Source organism: Anser anser (assembly GCF_964211835.1).
Source record: "Anser anser genome assembly, chromosome: 2".
Taxonomy (NCBI): domain Eukaryota; kingdom Metazoa; phylum Chordata; class Aves; order Anseriformes; family Anatidae; genus Anser; species Anser anser.
The window spans coordinates 95,281,822-95,307,797 of record NC_139721.1 but is presented as its reverse complement, the minus strand read 5'-3'; the positions used below and the strand labels follow the sequence as shown (position 1 = coordinate 95,307,797).

General features: G+C 39.5%; 1 protein-coding gene across 6 annotated transcripts in view; it reads right to left on the bottom strand.

Annotated features, from left to right (window-relative positions):
• The window catches only part of HIVEP1 (HIVEP zinc finger 1), a 123,827-nt gene that overhangs the window by 23,711 nt on the left and 74,140 nt on the right, over positions 1–25,976 (bottom strand). For all 6 annotated transcript variants that reach the window (XM_083824336.1, XM_083824339.1, XM_083824340.1 and 3 more), the window contains 3 exons: positions 9,152–15,087; positions 2,449–2,582; positions 990–1,165 (listed from right to left, as the gene is read on the bottom strand). In XM_083824336.1, coding sequence (XP_083680462.1) covers positions 990–1,165; positions 2,449–2,582; positions 9,152–15,087 — 6,246 coding nt within the window. The remainder of the gene's footprint in view (positions 1–989; positions 1,166–2,448; positions 2,583–9,151; positions 15,088–25,976) is intronic.

Sequence of the window (25,976 nt, the reverse complement as noted above, 5' to 3'; positions counted from 1 at the left end):
TCAAGTACAAGCATCTTCTACAACTGAAGCAAGGGAGATTTTTAAATGGGTAAAACTTAATTACCTGAACTGGGCCAGCAAGCCTACCCAGCAAAAACTGTAACAGAATTTATTGGGTTCACAATCCAGTATTTCATCTTAAAGATGGTGCGACAAAGCAATATGACACCCCAGGGTGTCAGGAAGCAGTGTTAGGTTTGAAGACATCTGAAAAATATCCATCCTACTTTCTGCAATCCTGTGTTATTTCTTGAGTTTTCCACCTAACTGCTGAGTAGTCTCAAGCCCACTAAAAGTACAAATGTTTCTGAGGTTATAGCTGGGGGGAATTATAGCTAAAAGATGTTCAAAGCTCAGAAAAATTTTACTGCTTCCAATTTTTCACTGAAAGTATTTTGGCTATGAACATATGCTGGCTCTTTCACCTACTATTTAAATTTGGATGCATTTAAGTACTTGTGTAAACAGGCTTTAGAAAGTAGGGGTCCATCTTTGGGTCTTATAAGATCAAGGGGAAAATGAACTTTGTCCTTTGAGAAGACAGAAATCATTTTAATATAATAATTTAATAAAGGCCAATTTCTTGACTGGAGCATTTCAATTGAGTGCTAATAGGAGTACAAAATACGCCAATGTCATACGTCTGAATGATCATCAGTGGGGGCTTAAAACTGTGCTCACATCCCTACACGGGATGGGACATAACTTTCACCATAATCCCATATTTTCCTTTTCTGGTCTAATTTCTTACCTACCACGACATGCCACACAGTTTGTTCATATAAAGATGTGATTATCTGAATAAGCATACAGAAGACAAAGGAAAAGAAGGAGACCAGAGACTTCAAATCCTGGAAATATTAGTCAACAAAACTCCACAGCGAAGCAACTTCTTTGGCTTATAGGTAGCCAAATTTGAGAAGGAAAGAATTGTGCTTTAACACTGAAGAAAAAAAGGGGAAAAATGTACACTGGAAACCAACTCCTACCTTTAGTTTTGAAGGAGAAGTTGCAGTAATTGCAATGGTAAGGACGGACATCTGTATGTGTGCGAATATGCTTCTTCAGCATACTGGGCTTCTTGCAACGTATTCCACATTCCTCACAGATGTATTTCCCTCTTCCTCTCCCCCGAACATACACATAGTCTTCATTTGACTTGTACCTAGTAACAGCATCATAAGAATAAGGGAATTAGGTGTAAAGGGAAAAAGAAATCTAGTTAGAAACCATAATCTATGAAATTAAAAAAAATAAATATTTAAAATATGAAAACAACAAAACGAAACTATTTTCTAGTTGTGCATTTATTTCTTAAACTCATAATCATGGACTTGTTTAGGATTAATGGTATATCTTTTTTAATAAAGGTGCCATTTGATACTAAGCATTTCAAGATTTCAAATTTCTTCTTTGCAACATGGGAATATACTTTGAAAAAATGTCAGCTCTTGGAAGTGAGTTTGGGCACCACGAGAAAGCTTTAAAAGGAGCATCTTTGATGCTCTGTGCTGGATGCAGAGAAGGAACAACATCAGTTATGACACTGGGGATGTCTTTAAACATTCCTGTTAATGTGTTCAGGACTCAACCTATTGGGGCTGTCTCTTGATGGAAAAAGTCCCTTAGACTGATTTCCACCATTCACCTCCCTACTCTAGGACAGCAAACTGAGACCTGGTTCCTGCAACTTCTGGAGCTAAGCTGAGGCACATAGCAATGTTTTACCTGGGTGGCTGGTAACAGCTTAACTGTTAGCCTAGACTGGGCTCAAAACAAAAATCCATCAATGGAAAGCCCTAGAGCCCATTACCAATTACTAGAACAATAAAATACATACCATTTGTGCTCAGAACTTTTAGAAGTGTCACTGGCACACTTTTCTACTAAAAATTCTGTTTTATTAGATGTTGTACACGGCACAACACTGGCTAAAGCAACTGTTACTCACACCAGGCAACTGATTTAAAAATATTGCAGTGCATAGACGGGAACTCTCAGTTAAGTATTTCCATAGAACTTTTCAGACCAGGACTTCTGCAACCTCCAGACAGCAACTGGACTGCCCCAGACTGTATCCTCTCTGGCAAAAATTATACAAGCTTATGGAAGAATAGATATTATTTATCACATAAGAGAAATACAGGAAAATAGGCTACATCTGTGGCTGTATCTAGCTGTCTTTACTGCTGATTAACGTTTGCCCTTTGGAAAAAAATGAATCACACTGCCTATTGTTCTTTATTTCATAATGTCCCCTTAACTCTCATGGCTCCATGCTTCTGGTGACTTTCCATTTTTCTCAGAAACATAAACCAACATCCACAGGCAACAGTATGGGAACTGTTGTCTAAAATAAATCTAACAGGAAACAACATCTCTGCAAAGTCTAGAATCAAGAAAAAATATTTTTCCAACAATATCTAGTACACAAAGTAAAATACTTGCCCTCCATCAAATATTTTCACTCTTCTTGGTTCAGTTTTGTTAAAGGAATTTTCTTTATCATGCTCAGTACTTGATTCAGAGTTTTCCTTATTGCTGAATTCAGATGCAGTCATTTTTTTTCTATTTAATGCTTGCTGAAAGAAAATGAGATATACATACATCTATCATTAAAATTAGTATCTTCCATACACCATTCAAACATACAAAGTATTAGGAATAAAAACATAATTCCTTTTACAAGCCACCATTGTGATATATATATATATATAAAATTTTAAGATACGTGAATCAAACAGTATCTTTGGCTAAACTTCTTTAATATGCACTGAACTTCTCTACTATGCACTGAATATTCGTGGACTGGCAAATCTATATGGAGATCATGGCACTGTAGGAAACCAGGAATGCTTTGAATATACCATAGGAGATGTCTCTTCCTTCCTTTGGGAAGGTAGAGGTGACGTTTTTTAGCTCACACATGGTCTATTACAGAGAAAAGACGCTTCCAATAAAACCCAGCGGCTTCCTGAAAGGCGACTGACCAACTCCACTGCCCTAGACGCAACAACCGGACCACGCAGGCAGGGCTCTGTGGCAGCATCGGACACCATCCCGCACAGCCTGACAGAGAGGGAGGGAGGAAGTAGTTGTGCACAGACAGTTAGCAGTGCTTTCTCCCCATGGCTCAAGTCCTGGACATTTAAGTAGCGCCTTCCCAGCTCCAGCTGCCTGCTGCCTACCAGGGGCACGGGCAGCGAAGGGCTCCCTCGTCCCAGGAGCTGCTTTCCTGCAGCCCAGCAAAGAGGAAAAGGGGTAGGCTGAGGAGACGTACTAACAGGTAATGTTTCTGTTTTCTAGTATTTTTCATTAAACACTCCTGTTGTGGTGTGGGGATTGACTCTTCCCAGTTTGGTGAGGTTGCTAACAGGGACTCCAGAACTCTTCCAGAGCAGGACTCCACAGCTATCCGCCGCTACCAGGCCAAATTACTAGAAAAAGTGTACCAGTGGTCTAGCAGAACAAAAGTACCTTTCTCAGCTTCCTTTTATTATTAATTAAGAAACCTTTTTTTTGTTTAAAAAAAAAAAGAGGATGAGTTCCCCCAACACTTACCAATTAAAATCTACTCCTTCCAAGTCTGGGATATTTATAAAATGGGCAACAATGAAGGAAAGATCCAATTAGCTAGCAATTATTACTGCTGTATTTATAAACTGTTCTACCCACATAGCTGGCATAATTACCACATTTGCTCATATTGATAAGTGAATAAAATGATGGGAGAAAAAAGACTGGCCTTATGTTTTCTACTCATTATAAAACCTAATGCTGCAAGCTTGAGAATTCTTGGCAAGAGGAATGGCTTTCACTGGCTGCCTTAAAATGACTGATGATTTACACTGGTCATTACATGCATCAAAGGTGACATCGCTCTGGCACCCGGTTCTCGCCCATCGCCCTCCCTGCAATCTCTGCCACTGTATTTACTTCCCCTCTGAGGAGGAATGGGGATGATAAGGAATTAACATGGATCAGAGGAAAAGCGACTTCCTATCAGGTTCAAATCCTCGGCAATCTGCACAGGCTGCATGTACCACTCCAGTCCATATGCTCTCACATGGTTATGTGACTGATTTGGGATGGATTTTCAAGCATCTGAGCAGTCCTACCAAAGCACACATGACAACTCTGCCTGTGTGTAGGAAGAAAGAAATTTCACCCTGCATGTTTTAACAGTATTCGTACAAAGTGGAGGAAAAGATGGTTAGGATGAAATAGCAGAAGATGAGCTTGCTACGGTAATAGCAATCCAATTGTAACTCAACTTGTAGTTCCTGTATCATATACATCGGAATTGCTTTTTGTTTCCACTGTAAATAAAGAGTAACAAGGTGACATTTATAATTTAACAAGGAAAAGAGTACTGGAAAAAAAAAAAGAATATATGCAATAATCCTAATACTGTATAAATATTCCCAGCATCTGAAATAACGCAATCTTTAAGTACCTGATCTCTAGATGCTAAACTTATGTTTACTTTCCACACTTATGTTTCAACAATGGAAAGACAAGGGAAAAAGAAAGATTCCAGATGTATCTGGTCCAGGTTGTTACCCAAACTATATATTATATATTCACAAAAGTACCTAGAGTACAAAAGCTAGGAACAGGCTCTGGGATTCTACCCCCTTCTTTGCTTTTTTTTTTTTTTAATTTAATTTATTATTTTTTTTTAATACAAACAATACAAAGATAAGACAGTCTAACATAGATGTTCAAATTACTATCTACCTCCCACTGATGTACTTTAATTTACTGATTATATGCTACTTTTAGCAGCTATTTCAGTGTCTTAAACATGCAAAATGCTGCCATTCCAGAAATGCTCTAAGAGAAACATCGAGCTTGTCACAGAAATCTACAGAAGTGCTCACTGATAATGAAGAAAACATGCTTAATTTTATGGAAAATTCCACACTGATGCTGAATAAGATTTGGGTCCCTCTGTAAATCTTCAAGAGGGATCAGTCTCTAAGCAGCATAGGTTTCTTGCATGCAAATACTTTACCATACCTCACCTGAAACCTAACAAAACCCCACACATATCAGGGTGAAGGGTAAAAAATGACAGTGCAGTAGAATTTTCCTCTCCACAATTGCTTACACCTTCCACTTCTAAGTCTTCTCTTTCTCCTACTATAGAGACATAGACCATGATTCATTTCTACTTTACTTATTTTGCTCCAATTTCACTCTACTGTCTCCAATTACTGATATTTATATCAGATTTATATCAGTTTTAACTGGGGAAAACAAAACAAAACAAAACAAAACTGCTGTTAGGGCTGTCCAGAGACAAGAGTTCAATAGATACTTCTGGTACTTTACAACACCCCTCGGAAGCAAACAAACAAAACAAAACAAAACAAACAAACAAAAAGAACCCCACCACACACAAAAAAAATGCTCAGAGCCTGAATCATTGAAGTTATAAATTTCAGACAATATCCATTAAACATTTTTCCTACTGGCACCCAGTCACTTGAGGGAAAAGGTTTTAATATCTTTTTTACTTTCACTTTTTTTACTTTTTAAACTTTTACTAGTTTACACATAAAAATCTTCTGAATTTAACTACTTTCCATTGGTGAGTTGGACAGTTGTGGCCCATCATCCATGAAAGGAAAGCTTTTCAGTTAGTAGAAGCTTTCCATTCCTCAGCCTATTCATGCCTGGAGATCTTCACGCTGGCATACTTCAAACTTTACTGATTCACCTCATAGAAAAAAGCCAAAAAAACAAAGCAGAGGCTTGAGACAGAGCTCCTGATGCAACACCAATGATTTCAGGCAACAAAAACTGGCAAAAAATATTAACGAATCAAACCATTAAAAAAAATAAGGAGTAGGGAGATAAAATAAGCCTTTTCCATACAGGTGAACCCCATGTTACATTTTAACATGCTGTGTTCATTCCAGGAGCTTCTTCCACAATCCCACTTTGTGGTTTGTTCTTTGAATCACTGGAACGTGACAACTTCACCTATTGACTCTGAGCAGTGAGTTGTGAAGAGTAAACAAAGTCCCGAGATTACTTATTGTTTGCATTTTGTTCACATCTCTTCATTTCCCATGACATCTATTGTTGAAAGAATTACCTTTTTGTGACAGTGATTAGTAGCAGTTATGCAGCAATGTGAGATCGCAGTAAACATGACTTGGTTCTGGGGGCAAAACTAGGGATGGTTTACCTTTGTGAGATCTGCAGTTAAAGCCCCCTAGCAGAATGCTCCACATCTCTCTGGAAAGGGCTGAGACTGTGAGAGAAGAGGTGAGGGGTAACAACACCATATTTCTGTAGTTATTTATAAACTGTATTATAGTGACCCTTAGAGCTCTCTTTCAGGTCAGGGTTAAAATGTGCAAACCACTCAAGCAAACATCTTCTGAATGACAGTCACAACCCTCAAAGACTTGCAATCTAAACTGTGGTTCTCCAATGAACTCAGGACCCTGCCAAGCGTTTAAGCAGGAAATCAATCACATTCATTTGAAGGTAAGAGAGAATTACTTTGCTGCTTTTTTTGTTTGTTTTAATGGAATATTATCTTCCCAAAGGACCACCAATGTTCTGGTTCCACTGTCAACCTCAACCAGAAGATGCCAGTGGGAGAATTACCAGGCATGAACATAATGAGCAATTTCAGGTTTTGCTCTCATTCCGCATGGCTCTTGTGATGACAGTAACTAGAAGTTTCCAAGTGGGCACGAGCCATTCCACTATCAAGTCTAACTAGAAAGTGGTAACACAGAGGTTATCTTCTAACAGCATCCTCATTATCCTGGAAAGTCTGAGACACTGAAAGGGAAACAAGGCAAACTTTGGGGGTGTCAGGTCATATCCTAGGTCATATCCTACCTATCAGGCCTTTAAAATTTTTAATTTCTGCCACCCCGAACCTTGTTTGTACAGTCTAAGATGCCAATTAAACTTTTATTGGTGGTTTCTCGCTGTATGTTCTTCCTTCATAATGGCTCTGAAGAAAATCTGTAAATCAGCCCCAAGCAGAGCTTAAGAACTCTTCATCTTGACCTTGCTAGTGTGTTTGATGCAAAATGTCAGCAAGAAAGACTGAAGAAAGATTAATAAGTGTAGTTCTTTTGTGGAAGAAGCAGTGTAAATGTACCTGACAGCTGCCTATTACTGCATTTAAGAACTCCTAGAATGCTTAAAAGGGTGCTGTCAAAATATTTTCCAGAGTATTGTTATCCATTATTTGCATTCTAAACAGAACTTGTTTGTAGACAAAATTTATTCTTCGTGAGGCACACAGTAACTTTGTTATTTAAGAATTTCTTCTAATAGACGGTTCTTTAAAAATAAAACAAGCATGAGTCAACAACACAAGTAACGAGAGACTTGCCTTCCTTAGAACAAATTGCTCAACCATGTACGCTGAAAAAAGCTAAACCTTCCAATTTTTATTTATTTATTTATTTAAAGATTTAGCACTATTTAAGTACAACATCTCAAAAAACATATGAGGAAGCACACTAGAAAAGGCAATATGAGTTTAAGTAAAAGGAGGCACACTAATATGGAACCAGTAACTGAATTTAGTTGCAGTACTATCAGCAAGTCAGCAATCTGTATTTCCCACATGAGACATTATCGACTAAGCTTTGAACACCAATATGAATGTTAGCAAAATCTCCCAATGATATCAAGAGAGATAGATTTAACTCTATTGCTTTTGGCCATAGGGGTTTCTGCATATCTTCTCAACTCCCCCTGTAATTCTGCAACTAATTCTTCCTCTTACATAGAGTTTCTCATCTTATTGCTCTTTCCCCCATTGACAGCTTTGTATTTTAGCAAAACACTCAGTAAGCACAGAAACATCCACTTGTGACCTCGAAGAGCAAGTTTTCATCACTCAACATCAGCAGGAATGCATGTCTTTTCCTGAAGCCGTGGCATGCTTCCTCTAGAGTGAATGCACGCCCCATGGGTCCTGATTCCCAGCCTGATGGCCAGAAAGTTTTGTAGATGGCAGACTGCAAGATTAGAGTAGTAACAATTGCTCTCACCTCCCCAAAGTAGGTGAGTCTAGACAGCCTCTGAGCAATTCTGGAGAATTAGTGCCCCATGGAAATCCTCTGTTTTTGCCAGCTAAGAGGAGAAGCATGGCAATGAGCATACCCCAGGCACAGCAGAGGACAAAGAAGAGTGTGAAATCACACTGTACACCAAGGCTCTCCTCAGCAAGCTTTATGGCTATAACAGATGAGTTAACAAAAGCTATGTGATCCACTAAATAGACAGTGACACTTGTTGCCATACTATAGGTCCAAGAGTCACACTCAACAATTTGCAGAGGCGCACCAATTACTTAGGAATGCCAAATTCAGTGCAAATCAGCACACAGTCTAGTAAATCCTGATCACATCCATGCAGCCCTAAGGTGGTTAAAGAAACAAAAAGTGACTACTTTGCTCTTTTCCACATTTGACTCTGGAGTTATGTTGTGTTTTATGTGTGTCACAAATGTTACCCTCAGCATATTCCACTGCACAAGATTTAACGGCATCTTTGTAGCCATATCAATCTAAGAAGTTGCCAGTGTTTTTATGGAAGCTGTAATTTTCTTTTAAACTTCACTATTTCTGTCATTATTTCACACCACCAACTAACCTAGGTGGGAGAAAGGGAAGTGGAGCACTGCTCCTCCATCAGTTAGATGATCAGCAATGGTGAAAAATGTCTTTACGCTGTCCACGGACACCTGTTCACTAGAAGCATATTTTTATAACAGAAAATACCAGCAGATTTTTAAGGGAAAATACGCAGCTATGATCTTGAATTAACCTGTTTTAGGTGTTTAAAAAAAATTTCTATCAGAACTATTTGTTATACCCTTTGCATTTAAAAAATAGCAAAACGCAATCCTGTCACAATAAACATTTCATATGCAGATTTAAATCCGGGAACTAATTTCCATGAAAAGTGATAAATCCTTATGAAGAGGTTTCTTAATGGAATTACTTAAGATCTTTTTAGCAGCCTGATCCAGCATAACTAAAATAAATAAGAGCATATATTACACGTCAGGCACATTACATTCTCCAAAATATGAACAAACTCAATCACCAAAGCAAATCCTCCATAAATGATCAGTATATATCAGGCATAGGTTAAGTACCTTGGTTAAGCTGTTCTTCCACTTGCTTGAATAGACCAGTACATCAGACCTGGGATGAGTAGTTCTTGCTTGAGTGTATAGCGGTTTTTCAACTTTCTGTTTTGAGTTGAGGAGAGAAAGAGCTACCTTTGTTGACAAACCAAGTGGATTAGGATTGTTGGGACTAATGGTCCATGTAGAGTAGGCTGAAATTTTCTGATCGTTTTGCAGCAGATGTAACGGTTTCCTCTTCAGGAGAAAACACCAGGTAAAGCTCGTTGAGGTCTTGAGGCTTGGAAATGACAATCTCTGCATTTCTCCTGTATTCACTGCAGCCAGCATGGTTAGAGGCTTTGCTTGACTCTGGCTATTGATTTGCTTGCTCTCATGACTGCTACTTGGGGATCTTTCTTGACTGCTGCCTACAGCCTTTAAAAGAGAATTCTGATTACTCACTGGAGGCAGTTCAGATGGTTTTCTAACTGCAAACGCTGGTGATGCTGAAGGCTTCATGTCTTCAGATTCTGGTGACTCCCTCAGGGTTTCTGAAACCCCAGTTTCAGATGAATGACGGTCAGGCAACAGCATGTCTGAAATACTAGCTTTGCTGCTTTTTTCATTCTGTGCAACACCATCAGGATCTAGGAGGTGATTTTCAAGAGGCTCTGTGGTGCAAACCTGTCTCACCAAGATTGGTTTCTTTTGCTTATTAGCCAGGTCATTAGATCGAACGCTCAGTGAATGTAATGGTCTGGCATCGGTCATGCAAGCAGCTCCACTCTCATCTTTAACACGTTTTTGTTGTTTTTCCATGGCAATATCTAAACTGTTGGCTGGAGAAAGCATTCGTTTACTTGAAGGTGTAGCTTCTTGTTGAGGGAAGAGTCCACTAACTGGCACTTTCTGAATAATATTCAAAGAGCTTGATGAAGAAGAATTTCTGGTTCCACTTTCTGGTACTGAATTTTCAAACTCAAATGAATTTGGCAAAGTCCTCTGATGATCTTTGTGAGATTTTGGCAGCTGAGTTTTGCCTTCAAGCGTTGGCACTCTCACAGCATTTGTTTTGCAAATAGATTGGTTTACCTGATCCTGAGTCACTAAAATTTGAGGAAGGGGTGTAACGGTTGCAAAGCCATAGGATGGGATGCTACTGTAAATACGGACAGGAACTACAAAAGGAGGAATCTGATGTATCTGACTGCTGCAGTTATTAGGGACAATTTGTTTTAGAGGAGGCACAGAATAAGGATTAGACATATTGTCAGACAGTTTAGCCTGCAGCTCAAAGGAGGACGCATTCTGGTCCACTCCAGCTTGACTTGGGACAGTCTGACTTGATAGACTATTTTTTAGCAATTTAGAAGAGTATGGCTGACCTATATGTAATGTTTTAACTTGGAGTTGATACTTTGGAGCAAAACAATCCTTTTGTTCATCAGGGTGACAAGAAAGTGTGTATGAATTCACTTGTTCCCCTTGGGTTGATGTTTTAGTAGAAGTCTGGGAAGGCTGATGCATTGAAGATTGCTGTCTTTGATTATTCAAAACATGATCTAGAGGCTGCTGAACTGAAGACAGGTTAATGGGATTAGAATTTTGAATTGCTGAGTGAGGCCTGGAGTGAGTTTGAGAATGCTGAGTACTTAAAGGAAACTCCGCTGAGGATTTGCTAGAGGTCTGCAGCCTGTGAAATGGCACATCTGTAGTATGAACTGTCTGAAATGAAGAAGTCAATTTAACTGGATGATTTTCTGGAGCAATATTTAAAGATATTTGTCTTACAAATGGTCCCCTCCTTCTTTCTAGCAGAGGCACGTGTCCAGTAACTCCATTTCCAGACGACAGTTTTGGAGCAGCTATCTCTACGAGTGAGGCAGGTTTCGATGGAGATATGCTTCCACAGTCAAAAGACTTACTCCTGCAGTCTACAACCTCCATCGAGGGCTGCGTGCAGCTGATCTGCTCTGACGCAGCACGCCTCATTTCCCTGTAATGTGGGCCAGGCATGCCCAGCACATGAGAGCCAGTGGGAATCATAAGGAATTCTGACGACTTACTAATAAGTTCTGCTTTAGAAGGATTGTCCACCTTTGAAATCTCATCTTTATCGAGAGACACCGAGAAACTGGAGGCATGAGACAAACTACTCTCTCGACTTAGACTTCTGGAAAGAGTGGAGTCAATGCTCGATTCAGCAGATGAGTGCTCCATTTCGGCCAAGCGAATTCTTTTCTTCTTTGGTGGAAGTTTTTCTGTTGGCAATTTTGACAGTGTTTCACTGCGCTGTGGCCAATTAAATCTTTCTGTCTTTTCCTGATCGCTGCACTGGTTTTCTTGTTCCCTGTCTGGTTCTTCTGTGACCAGTATTTCAGGAACCTGGATGTTATGCTGGCGAACGAGTCTTGATGTCTGAAGTGGTGTGTTCCTCTCATTAGAAACTATTTGGCTTCCCTGAACTTCCCCTCTAGGTGCTTCTAATGACAGTGACTGATGATGCTGGGAAGTATTCAGACGATAGTGTCTATCCTCTTGGACTGCAACTGCATTCAAAGAGTGGTGTTTTGCAACCTTGTTGGGCTCTTGAGATGAAACTGGTGATACTCTTTCAAATGACTCCGATTTCTCAAATGAGCTATTTCTGCTCAGTGAATTGGTATGCTGTATTACTGAAATACCAGTCCCTTGTCTTTTCAACTCCACCTTTTCTTGCATAACTGAACTTGTCTGCTTTTCAATGAGCGGAGACATCTTTGGCTCTGTTGTCAGATCTGTGCCTCGAGCCACAAGCTGAATTTGTGAACTTCGAAGTAGAAGGTTGCTTGGCTGTTGCAAACCTACCACTGTTGCACTGAGTTTTGACTGACTGGAAGAAATTGCTGGCTTACTTTGGCATTCTGCATTCTTTGATGGTGTGCTTGTGTCGTTTTGTTGTGGGTCATCATCATCTCCAACACTTTTCATTTTCCTTCTTTTCCTTATTTGTGGAGTCTGTTCCCAGATGCCAGTTGAAGTAGTGACTCTGTAGTGCAGAATTTGAGGTTGTATACTATTTGGAACAGTTTTATGTTCAGGCTCTCGGATTGCAGCTTTAGTTTTAGGTCCATGCAACTCTGAACAGTAAAATTTCTTGTGGTTTTCAAAGTTTTCCAGTTTCCTATACCTGTTTCTGCAGGTTTCACACTCAAACATTGTTCCTCGCACCTGAGGGGACTTCTTATTTTTTTCTAAATTTGATCCCTGTGCCAGGGACTTGTTCCTTAGCAATAAAGATTCATTTGATAAATTACATCCCAGATAACTTTCTTCTGCAGGTCGCACTGATCCAAGAACTTGGCTTTCACCAGTAGAAGAATCTTCTATTGCTGCCTGTCTAACAAGGGTCCGAGGATGTCCACCTTGGTTCAGTGGAGCAGCAGGCCCTGATACAAAAACATCATCGTATAAAGAACCGATTTTATCATCAAATGACTGACTTCCTCTAAGTGGATGAGAAGGAGGTATTACATTTGGAGGTACTGCTGAATAACTGGTAGTAGGCATGGAATTACTTCGTGTTATAGGCAAACAGTCAAGGGATGGTACAGAGAGAAGAAAAACTTGCTTTGATTTCTCAGTGGGTGTGAAAGGAGACTTTGGTATATCAGAGCTTGAACTAGTTCTTCTTCCCATAGGCTTTAAATCAAACTGGAAAGAATCCTTAAATATGTAGGATTTTGGTGAATCTATGCTTCCTCTTCTCGAAAGAGATGTTCTTCTTGGTTTCACGCTATCTAACTGTTTGTCATCCACAACAGCTTCATTATCAGAAATTAACTTTGAGATACGCTCCTCAAGGGTTTTTGTTGCCATGGGAGGTCGCATTTGGCCAGAGAGAATCAAATTTTTCTCGGTACAAACTGTTTGTACCACTGATGCTACCATTCCACTTGCTCTTGGTACACAGGGCAAATTTTTATTTGAATCTTTTTCAGAGGGCAATAATCCTCTTACGAAAGGAGCTGGTGGGCTCATTGTTTGATCAGCACTTTCAGAACGAGAGAAATAACCAGAATCAGTACTACCTAAACTTCTAGGGCTCAGAAGGCATTTTCCTTGCTGTTCCTGGGAACAATCGGTTGCCTGTTGTCTCTGAAGCTGAGCATGCACAGCTCCTACTGCAGATCCCAGCTGCTCCTCTAATAGGCCCAGTTCTGTTTTCTGATTTTGTTTTATGTCATTTTCCTTTAATGAGGCCGTATGTGTTAAATTTGACTGAAGATTTGTCACTTTAAAATCTCCTTTTCTCTGTGCTGCAGCAAGCTCTGGTGCTAGATCTGTTACTTTGGGGCTATCGGCCCTTAACGGAGAAACATTTACAGCGTGAACCACTACTTTTGGTAAAGCTGCCCTTACTTGTGGTTCTGTATTGTGTAATGAATCACCTGGGATGCAATCTGGGTTACTTAGTGGAACAGGGCTTCCCTTCCATACAGCTTCTGCACTTGAAATTACTTTCACTATTTGTGCAGGTTCCAGTTCTTGATCATCTTGTCTTTCATCAGCAGTGCCTTCATCTTCACTTTCACCACTTTCTTCCACATCTGAATGAATGCTAAGTGCTTTGTCTGAGTCATGAGATAAGAAGAGACCACCAGCATCTGGCTGTAGGACAAGTCCAAGTTTGACAGCATGTGCATGGGATTTTTTGTGCTTGTACAAATTACTTTTAGTTTTAAATGAAAACCCACATGTAATGCAAGGATACGGTCGCTCTCCAGTATGGGATCGGATGTGCTTTTGGAGAACACTGGGCTTGGCACAGGCCCGATTGCAATACTCACAGACGTACTTCCCCAGCTTTTTAGGTTTCTGGTCTTTCAAGAGGTTACATATTTGTTCTACGCCATGGTTTACAACTGATGCTATCTGGGCTGAATTATACATGGGACCTATAGACAAGTGTGTTGAACTAGGTGTGTTAACTGACAAAGGTGAAGATGAACTAGCTACTAACTGATTTTGAGGAAAACCCTGAGTTACAGTGGAAGATGAGGTGTGAACACCAGAGGAAGTTACTGCTATGCTGTATGTCTGCTGGAGCTTGGCATTTTCTTGACTCTGCTGTTGCACCACGGAACCTGTGAAATTTGGACACATAACAACCTGGTGATTTTGATGGCTGGTTTCAGTAACAAGGTCTTGTGAACGAGAAACCGACTGGACCTGTGTTTGTCCACTCTTGGCAGCTGTTGCTACATGCACGTTGTTCAATGTACATGGGAAATAGCGAGGTCCAGCTGTAAACTCATGCTGAGACAAAGCAGACTGATTTTGGACGCTCATTGTATTGGACGTGAGACTTGGAGAGGTGCTTACAATTTTATTATTTGGTCTCAGTTTCTCTATCTGCTCCCCATAATGGGGGCACTCTTGTGCTAAGATGTTCAGTTCAGGCTCCATAGCTTTTAACAAGACATCGAATGCAGTACGTGTACATGGGGATGACGTACTACCATCAACAAAAGTAATACATTCATTACTGTCAGTCTTTGTTTTACTTGGTAAGGAGTTGGAGAGAGACTTCTTCTCTGGTGAGCTCAACTGGCTCGCATCAGAATCCTCTACTGCCTGCTTACTCAAGTCTAGGGACTGATGTGTCGATGAAGGCTTTGTCTGCATCGGTATCTCAGATTTGGTTGTTTCAGCACTTATCTCACTACTAAGCACTCCCCCGTTTTGTCTGGTACATTGACTTCCATTTTGCACAGGTACGTGGTCCTGTGCTGTGGCATGTTCTGAGGCATCTGGAAGAACTTTTAGTGGTGGAAGGTCTACATTTTGTTTAACCTTGGATTCTGTGGGGTTTCTCAAAGGCGATTTTGGTATTTTTTTTAGATGGTTTTCAGTCACAATCTTTTTTCTTTTCACACCCTTAATTGTATCTGGGTTTCCTCTAGTACTAGCATCTGTGATTTCTGTTAAAACACAAAGAGGGTAAGAAAGAATATTAGAACTGGATAACGCAGTATATTTTTATTTATAGCATTCTATTGTCTCTAAGCTTCAGCTGTAAGAGTAGTTCACACAGTGAGCACTGGTGCAACAGGACTGTCCAACTCTCCCACCTCCAGTATTTTTTGAATAGCAAATGTATCTTAGCAAAGATCCAGTTTGTTCCCATCTAGCAAAAATAATGCTTTCTAACTGATGCACTAAGACATTACAAAAGTAATTCATTATAGGAAAAGTTTCAAAGAAAGTGTAAGAAAAGAAAGGCTACTGAAAGAATATTTTAGTATTTATAGCAACTCTTTTTTAGATAAAGTAAAAAGAAATCTCTCTTTTGCACTTGTTCCAAAATTCAAATCATTACAGCAGGAAAATGAAGAACCAAGACACAAATCCATTTTCATGTTGCGTTGTCACCTTTTCTGTCTATATGTTACACTAGTCAAGGAATGAAGATGACTTCCGCACGGTTATATTTGTAAGTAGATTTATCATGGAAATGGCACAACCCACCCACACCATCTGTCAAATACTGTATTTGGGAGCTACAGTTACTGAACTTTAATAGCGTTTCAGATAAGCAACTACTGCAGAGGAATAAAATCAGTCACACTTAAATTATTCTTCTATTAGTGCGTCATGAAACAAAATAAATTTGAATTACTTCATTACTAGCTACACTTGTTGCTGGTTTTAAGCAGGTATGCATGGGGACCTTCAGAAGCATAGTGAAGAGCAAACAATTTTGAATATTATTCAGCAGAATAACTTTGTAGTGAGTACTTATATTTGTAAACAGTCCAAACTTCTCTAACAAAACATACAGACAGACTGAATTTCAGTGTTGATACTTACAAACTTTTTTTTTTACATATACCTTTGTTTACCTCAACAGTGTCATATTTACTCTGCCAATTAACTATTTTAAACGTACTTCCTAACATACAAACAGTCAATCATAGCCTAACTGGTAGTGACTTCAGAGGAAGCCAAACATTAAGTGGGTGTAAATCCAATTTCTCAAACTTTACAACTGTTTGGCTGTTAGCCAAAACCGTATTTTGTCTGATTGCCAACATTCAACACAAAGGAAAGATCTGATGTGACAAGAAGTCTGATGCCTCTAAAAAGGTTCAGCTGCACACACATTTTGGGAAGCAGTGCTGAGAAACTCCACGTAGTATGGTTACCTAAATATAGAGGTACTCAGGAACAGAGGTTTATGTGCACTCCTAGGTAAGAAAAGACTAATTAGGACAGCATATACACAGACAAAACTCTCACAGTCAGCTTCACAAGGAGATAGATGGAGAAAGCTCAGGCTTCCCAGTACTGATCAACTCCTACAGCCCTTTCAGCGGCATAAGGAGAATCCTCTCACAGAAACACCAGATGCTTTCTGCACTGTGGTGAGAGGAATGCCAACACATCGTCTGCATCTGATGAGAAATACTGGTGCTGATGAGTCCAGGGTGAAATTCCTGCTCCATTTAAAGGAAAGCGAGGCAACACCTAATGCTCATCTGGAAGAAGAGAACACAAAGTGACCAGTGGGAAAAGACGGGCAAGAAGATGACATGTCTGCCCGGTGCCAGAGCACAACCCAACTGAGCTGTGCGCTAAGGCAAGAGCTCAGGTACTTGGAAGTTCAAAAGCCTGTTTTCAATTCATTGCCAACTTTATTTACACATACATTCACAGAGGGCGAAAGGCTATTGAGAAGATTTCCTTGCAAACTGAAAGGTTAAAGATCAGACGTTGTACACAGTGTATTGCACATGTGGAAGTGCCGCAGAACCAGACCTATTGCTCTCCCAGCCCTACCTGAAGAAATTTAAGTATGAAGAGTAAGACGCTGCCTTGTTGCATTCTGTCATCTCATAACAGAGAGACTAGAATCCCTCTCCAGAAACAAGGGCTCTGAAATCCTAGCTGTGGGGAGCTTGTGCTCATCTTATGCACCCAGAAAGAAATTTCTGTAGTAACTGTCCACTTAACCATTAAATGAACTTTGCATTTATTGCTTTATTACCCAAACCTATTCATATTAGCCTACATTTAGCATATTCAAAGCAAAGTTGCCTTCCATCATTATGTTCTATACTTTCCATTGCTTCCCAATTAAATCAGTGTCTCACACTAATATTATTAGTGGCAGTTTCTTTAAAATTCACGGCCTACTGCAACTTTTTTCAATGACAACTAAACTCCATTTTACACCAACCAAAGAGAAAATAACAAGGTAATTATATAAAAGGGTGTTTTTAGCCATGGTTTGGTGATCTCTCAAAACCATGGTCACATTAATTGAGTGTAAGTAATTTGGTTCCTTTTATGAACATACTGCAGCTTTTATCCTATCACATTCACGCCTCCACACCTATCACACTGTCAGTGTTTGTACTGGAGCACTGGGGGAAGTGCTGGGCAGATCACACGCAGCTAGGAAGATAATAGTGCCATGAAGCGCAAACATCCAAGGAGACAAACATACACAGAAAGACGAAGGTGTTTGATACTGCAGTAATTGAACAACCAAATGATGTGCTTCTCCCTGATGCCTCCGAACATTAGGTAACAACCATTCCAAGGCTTCATCAACCCAGTGAGGAGCAACAGGCACACTCAAACTGCACCACACTGGAGATTGGAAACCAGCACAGCTGAAAGATGTGATGTGGCTTGAGGAACTCCTGAAAACGCTAAAAGGTATATCTTTAATCTACAGACTAAGCAATTAAAAACATGAATTCATTACAAAAGTAAGATCAGAATTTTAGAGAATCTATTTACAGCTTTACTTTAAAAAATATCATTCGACACATGCCAAACCATAAAAATTGTTTGAAAATGAAAGAAAAAAATAGAAAAAAGGCAAGTTATGCATTACATCCTATACAAAAATAGTCATTTACTTTGGTCTTCACAACCACTAATTATGCTGCATCTACACCTATAAAATTCCAGGCTACGGAAATCATGAGAACCAGTTTCTTATTTCTACTTCTGACTCTATGCTTTTTGCAATTCCAGAAATGGAATCTCAGGTTTTCTTCACTATACCTGTGTATAAAATCTTGCAAAACACACTTTCTTTTGATGACTTTACAAGGCTTAACCATAGTATAAGTGCTGTGCTGTATTTCACTCCTTGACAGTTTAGAAATACTTATTGTTAATGGAAATACCTCAGGTTTTCTAGCAATCAAATTTCTAACATATTTTGGGGAACAAGAGGAAACCCTGACAACTTCTTTTCACTTATTTTTAGTTTTTTGTTCCTTTTGTATAAGTCTTCTTTTTGTATTGCCAAATTATGTTGAAGATATTCCATTACATGGTTGTTAACCTACAGCTAGATATTTGCACAGAGATCGGCTGTATCAATATTTCTAGTGGCAATAACAAAACCGGCGGAAAGCGTGGGTACCATAATTGTTAACATTCCTGTTAACAGGAATGGAGACACAAACCTTCAGGAGGGTGATACCTTGTCAGGGCTGCACACCCATACCAACATGCTGAAGCTTGGGAACATAAAACAACCTGACATGAAAAAAAGAAGTTGATTTCCTTGTCTTCCTCTCTCTGCCACTCCACACTTTTCTTGCCTCCCTGTGCAGTCACAAAGCCCTTCTCCCTGTTCAGATGGTGACACTGATGCAGCAATTCCTTTCTCTTGGGTGAATTGGTACTTTTGTTGGCAAGTGCTGTCATTTCCAACAGAGGGCTAAAACGCATCTTTTCCATAAACTGTATGACATCAAATAGGATTAGGTTACCCAGTCCAAGAGGACAGGTAACAATGCTGCTGTGCACAATGACTCACTTTTCAGGTACCAGAGCATCTCTTTCTTGCTTTGGTCTGCTTTCCTATCAGGACTTTCTGTTTAATTCCTTTGCTTCGATAGGAATTCTGCGCTCAAAACATGCCATGTTTCTAAACATGGTTTTGTTCAACCACAATTTCTCTACTGCACTTTGCTCTACGCACAGGAAATAGAGCAAAAGAACACAAGTGTGATGGTGTCAATAGTAATCTAGTGAGGTAACTCATGCAGCAAATAAAGAAGAGGTATAAGCAATTTTTTTTCTTTAGCATTTGCTGGTGAACTAGACAGTGTCTTGACAAAATGATCTCAATGGTTTTGTTTAAGTAACTTTCAGAACTGCCTGTCTCAAAGCCTGTGTTATCATAACACCCACTCCCTTTCTCTCCCTTCCAACAGAGCTACATGCTTGTATTTTTAAAAAAGGAAAAGAACTGAAGTAAAGCACCAAGCTCCCTTCCTTCTCAGTGTGACCCTGTGAAACATTTAGCCAGCAACCACTATCTGCCCTACAGCCCAATGAACTTTCATCCTCTTTCATGCTCAGTTTATACTGCAGAATTTTTAAAATCACTGCATACAAAGACCAGATTTTCAAAGGAAAGTGCCTCACCTTTGGATCCTAAACCTGTACTTCAGCTCCCAGGAAACTGCAAGCAAAATCAAACTTCTAAGTGTTCAAACATTAAGTCTTAAACATACAGCTAAAATGTTACTGACAATTAATTAACAACAGTAGTTGTTCAAAGACAGACAACTCTTCAAAAGAGAGAGACCATTACAAAGAATTTTACTCTGATTAAAAGCTAAGCTTTCTGGTGCCTTAAAATATTCAAAATATTCTTATATTTGACATCTGATGCTTATTTAATTTTGATTTCACTGAAACTATTGCAAAGCAGTCATAAATCACCCTACTGGGTCTTTTTCCATGAATAAGTAACAGAACATGATTATGAGATAAAGACATAAGTCTAACTAGCAAGTGTAAGGACACCAGAACTTACATTAAACGCAACAGGGCATAACTAAGTTGTCATTTTTTATTATTATTGTATTACATCTTTAGCTTCATACTGTCTCCTACGTGCTAAGTAGTGCCATAAACATTTTCCTAAAATTATAGTTTTTCCAAAGTGTATAAAAATCATGATCACATAAACTGTGCATATATAAAAATGTTCTCAGTTAACAGAAAAAGCTGAACAAGACTAAGCCACGTGCCATGCTTAATTTTAAGCACAAATTGAGAGGATTTTAAAGTCAATCACCAACAGCTTTAATAGATGTATTTTGGGTGCCTAACTTCAGACTTCTCAAGATGGTACAGTACAGGCCAGGATGCGAGTCAAGGAATTTGGAGCACTCCAAGTAAGCTGTTTCATTAGCATAATTTTGCCTTATTAACTAAAGTAGCGAATGTCCTGCAAACACAAGCTCCAAGGAAGGTGCAGCTATGCTATTATATGTTACCAGCAATCATTTCAGTAGTCCCATTAACTTCAATGACAGTATTTACTTTTGCAAAGTAAAATTAAATTTTAGTGCTCTCCACCATCACAGACTGATAAGCCTATACAATCAGTGCATCCAAAGTTCATATATTAAATATAATTTCAAAGAAATTGTATATTGATATAAACTCCAAGAAATCTGGTGCCTCTACCACTAGGTAAGTTTCCCCAGATTTAAAAACAAGTATTTCAGGAGATTATTCAGGTGGGAAGGGACCTCCAAAGGTCTCTAATCCAGCCTCCTGCTCACAACAGGGTTAGTTAAAGGAAGCAACCAGGTTGCTTAAGGCTTCATGTGGTGAGGTCCTGGAAACCTACAAAGGTAGTGTTGGCACAGCCTCCGTGAGCAACATCCTACACTGCTTGACTGTCCTCGTGGGGAAGAAGCCAGTCTAATAGTACAAGAAATACTCATGTTGTTGGCTACCAAAGTAAGCAACAGTTAAGAACAGGCAAACATTGCTTAGCAATGTTTAGTACAAACTGTAATGTTTAAACTATACAATCTGTTTCCACTAAATCTATATTAACACGAGTGAATTGTCACTTTGAAGATAACATTGGAGAAAAGGAGTTTTTCTTGCCTTGGAATAACATCTTCCCAAAACACTAGGCCTGCCTATATTTTATACTAGCACCTCTCTCACTAGTGCTTCAGTTGCAAAGCTATACTAAAGCTGAAAGGGGAGAATAACTTTCAGGACTGACCAAACCCAGGCTAAACAGACATACATATGTTCCATACATTAATTAAAAATGTAAGTTTCTTCTTTGAGAAGCAAGAACAGATACAACTTAGCAAGTAAATGCAAGTAAAGCAAATGACAGGTTTAAATGTGCAGCCATGGAAAAAGGCGTACCCTGGGCTGCTCCTCACACACTAAATGAAATCCTGTGCAACCATTACTGAGTGCAGAGTCGATTAGCTCTAGACATTGAGCAATAACATCTCAGCATAAAGCAAGCAAGACACCTTTGCCCCAAGGCACACAGCTCCGACGTATCAGGAAGTTCTGCTACGATACAGTTTCATCCCAGACATGAGAGTCTACCAACTCTTTTTTTTGCCTTGGGATAGGTAAAGAGTAAATGACACATTACAGTCTGGGACTGTCTGTATGACAGCATCTTTTCAAGTCCTGTGGCTGCTTACATCAAGATAACCTTGACAGAGGTGGATGTCAGGGGTGTAGGGACATAACCACCCTATGCTAACAAGCCCAAGGTCTTCTTAAAAACAACTGTGCATTTAGCTTCTTGGCTTGAGCAAAGAAAGAAACAACCAACATACTGGTAAGTCTGGAGGGCCACCAAGATGATCTGAATCACCTCTCCTATGAAGAGAGGATGAGAGAGCTGGGGACTGTCCAGCCTGCAGGAGATGAGGTTCAGAGAGGATCTTAATGAATGTCTATAAATACCTGAAGGGAGGACACAATGAAAAAAGAGTCAGGCTCTTTCCAGTGGTGCCCTGTGCCAAGACAAGAGGCCATGGGCACAGACTGGAGCACAGGAGGTCCTGTCTAAACACCAGACAGCACTTCTGTGCCATGTGGGTGACTGTGCCCTAGCACAGGTTGCCCAGAGAGGCTGTGGGGTCTCCCTTCTTGGAGATCTTCAACAGCTGCCTGGATGTGGTCCTGGCCAGCCTGCTCTGGGTGGCCCTGCTTGAGCAGAGGGCTTGGACCACATGACCTCCAAGAGGTCCCTTCCAACCCTAACCATTCTGTGATTTTTAGCCAGTGTGCTTAATGAGGAAGGCCATCAAGACCAAACAGCAATAAACATCTGACCACTGAGGTAACACCAGAGCCTCAGTTGAGAAATGCCAACATTCATATGTGAAAAGGAATCAAATGTAACATTTCAGCACACCTACAAATCTCTGACCAAAGTGAAATGCATGCTTTTTTTTTTCCTAAAAAGACCTGATTTCCTGCCCAGCATGAAACATATTAACTGAAACAAGACATTTGATGCTGATTGAGATTTCCCAGCATTATACGTATATATAAAAGCAGAGACTGAATCACTGTAAAAGTTTCACAGACCTCGAACACTTCTTTGAAAGACAGACAAAAAAACACAAGAACAGCAATCGCCTACCACATGACCCATGGTTAACGCTTAGCTATGCACACAAAATGTCAATACACGAATGTTCAGGGAAGGGCATGCACTACAGTTTTCATTTCAACATCCTGAAAAATTCATAAATATTTACTGTGTTACGCAGTTAATGTCCTGCTCTGTATTCCAGCCATTTGATGACACTAAATTTCTTAAACAGAAGCCTTAACACTAAACTAATGTTGTGAACAGTTTCACAATTAAATTATCTGCTTGCAATTTATGGATTATCAATTTTTATTGATAAATGAAGATTTGGCTAATAAAACATAAGAGCAACTTCTACCCTTAGGATGCAGAAGAAGAAAGGCTATTAAACCATAATTACAGAACAGCTCATGAAACAGCAACTAATTTACAGGTTATCAGCAACCAGCAACTGCTATCTGGTCAGATGAAATACTGAACCTAAACTCCCCAAACATGAGTCTGAAGGGAAAAAACAGAAATGAAAGGAACAAGATGTTAACTACACTCTCTTTGCATATAACGGTGTTCAAACAGAACAAGCTCCTTAGTCATATTCTCTGTATTTCTTTAACATCATCTTCTATTTGAAAAGCAGGGATCAAATGGAGTAATTTCCATACTGCCTGTAGCATAAAACAACGAAGAGCAGCAAAGAGCTCAGACCTATCTAACAATGCAGAAAGGAATAGAAGTTCTGGCAAAGTGAGTAGTAAAAGTCTTACATAGCAGGTCTTTCTTTTAGGACTAAATGGCATTGTGCGCTTGACAAAAAGCAGAAGTCAATTTGCTGGAAATCTAGAAACCAGGAATACCCTAACCATGGAAGCTCTAGCATGCTTGAGGTGGGCAAAAAGATCTCTCTCAGGGTGGGCTTGCTTCAGAGGTCTTTAATGTCGAGCCCATTGAGCTGGTCAGAGCTCTTTCCTTTCCCCATCTTCACCTGTCCTTTTCCACAGATGTGCATATTCTCTCTTTTTACCCCCTCACATGTAACAGTCCTTTAGGAAATTCCTGTGAAAGACTCCATCAGGTCAGCCTCTAGCATATAGCCACCAGACAGTGGTATACTGTATCTAACTCACTGTGTGTGTGTGTTTGTATGTATTTTCCCTTTAGAGGATGACTCTTTAGAATTTAACAACTCCCTGAGCTGAAGGATTATCTGCAAAGTGCAAAAAAGCCAGTCATTACTCCTATGCAAGAGCAAGAAAAGAGTAATAAAAAAGAATAAAAACGTTGCATTTCCATAGCTGGCTTGCTCCCAGTTCACTTCTGCTAAAATTAGCAACCTAGTGCATTTACAACATGCACATAGCTATGCCAATTTAATTAGATAGTGTTTTAGCTCAGTATCCTTCCACCATAAAACGAGCTTGTTCTGACCTCAGATGTTAGAAACTTGCAAGAAATCTTTCTATTCACTATAGCTGGGTCAACCTCAAGATGTCTGAAAACATGGTTACTCATTTAATGATAAACTGCACCATGTTTTGGAAAAGACACTTTCCACTTACCATGAGGAAGTTTATTTTCCAATCATTGTTTTTGAATATTAATTTCTACAATGTCCCTTTGAAAATGATACTTGCAGGCTGGAATCTCTTTTGCTGAACTGTTACTCAAAAGATTTCCTATATTTCTCAAGAAAAGTCAAAATACCGTTACTTTAACATCACATTAATGTTTTAACCAAGTTCTCATAATAGCTCTAACGTATGAAATGTTCAGTTTAAAACTAAATCTGTTTGTCTGTCTGTCAAAACAATACCAGTTCTTTCTGTGTCTAGTACCAACAGTGGATTTACTGAGCAGATTTCAGCTGTTAGTATTGTAAACCAAATGTACTAACAAAAAAAAAATTAAATAGAAATAACAGATATAGACATTGACTCACAATCCAGGAAGATTACAGGAGCCAGAAAACTCCTTGGGTTGAGCACATATTCTAATTATGTTTCTCCATGCAAAGAACATATAAACATCTCAATTTTTATCAGTTTGCCCCCACAGCCACAATGGGGATATTAAAACATACTTAACTATCGAACACAAAACCAATGAAAACTGAGGATAAATGATATCAGAGACTATTCCTGCTACCACACAAGTCAGTGGAGTTTTTTCACTGTCCTTCTTGGATACAAAACAATGCGCTGAGTGTGCCTGAAGACAGAAAGAACCTTTCAAATCATCCTTGTTATTATAAGCAGCATGCAACGTTCCCTTAATGTGGAAACATCGCAGATTTTGGGAATAGATGGGACCTCATGAAAACGTGACATCTTGTATGACATGAGCTACAGACACCAACAGTTCCCGTATTAAGCCTATCACTGCTGTCTGAGCTGCTGTAAATATTTGAGGAAGATAATTCAGTCTTGAATTAAAGCCTTACAGCTTGATGTACACAGAACAATTTAAATAAATTACCTCTCATACACATGTATTGACACATTTTAATAGAGATACAAACACTATGATATCAGACATCAGGAAAACGCACAACTCAATCGTGTGAAATAGCGTTGCTAGCCGTCAATTTGAACGTTTGGAAAGTAAAAGGTAGGTAGTTCTGGTGTATGTCAACAGAAAACTAAAAAGGCTGACTAATCCTCTCACCAATATTAAGTAGCAAACAGGATAGTGCTGTAACTTGCAATTTCTGAAGATTATACACTTCCATTTAGAGCAACTGTATTTCTAGCCCATATGGTTGCTGAAGATAAGGACAGAAAGATGAAAAGAATCAAATGAAACTTTGGATCTTGGTTATATTCCCTGTCCAAAAAGTAAGGCAGTTTCCTGTAAGTATGAAATGGAAAGGAAGTGTTTTGGGCTAATGATAGTACATGGGTACCACAGTAGCAAAGAATCCAGAAAGCTCACATGCTTGCAAACCTACAGGAGAAATTCAAAGAAACCTCTGTGAAGGAGACCACTCTAAGATAGCAAATCAAAATGCTTAAATTGTTCAGTTATGCATTTCCAGATTTTTGTTTGACCTATCCACCTTTTATTCAATTTCCTATTTCCTTTGAATACTGGGATGAAAGAATAGTCTTGACCACAGCTGATGAACTATGAAGCAGAGTATATCACCAGCATGCAGCGTTCCCACCTGCTTTTTGGCAGAGAGCACTGCAATGGCAGGAAGAGGGATCAGGAGTGCCTGCGGGGAAGGGAGAGACGGGAAGGGACCTGGCTGCTCCTTTGAGGCCAGATGGTAGGCCACTAAGTCATCTGTAAGCTGGGACATGGCATCATAAAATGGTCACCAATCTTTAATGTAAGACGGACACAGCATTTTGATTAACTAGAGAGAACACTGGTATACTTACTTTTGTCAATAAGATGCGTTCATTTAACAAGAGGGATGATCAGGAAGGGTTCTGAAGGACTTAGAAGATACAA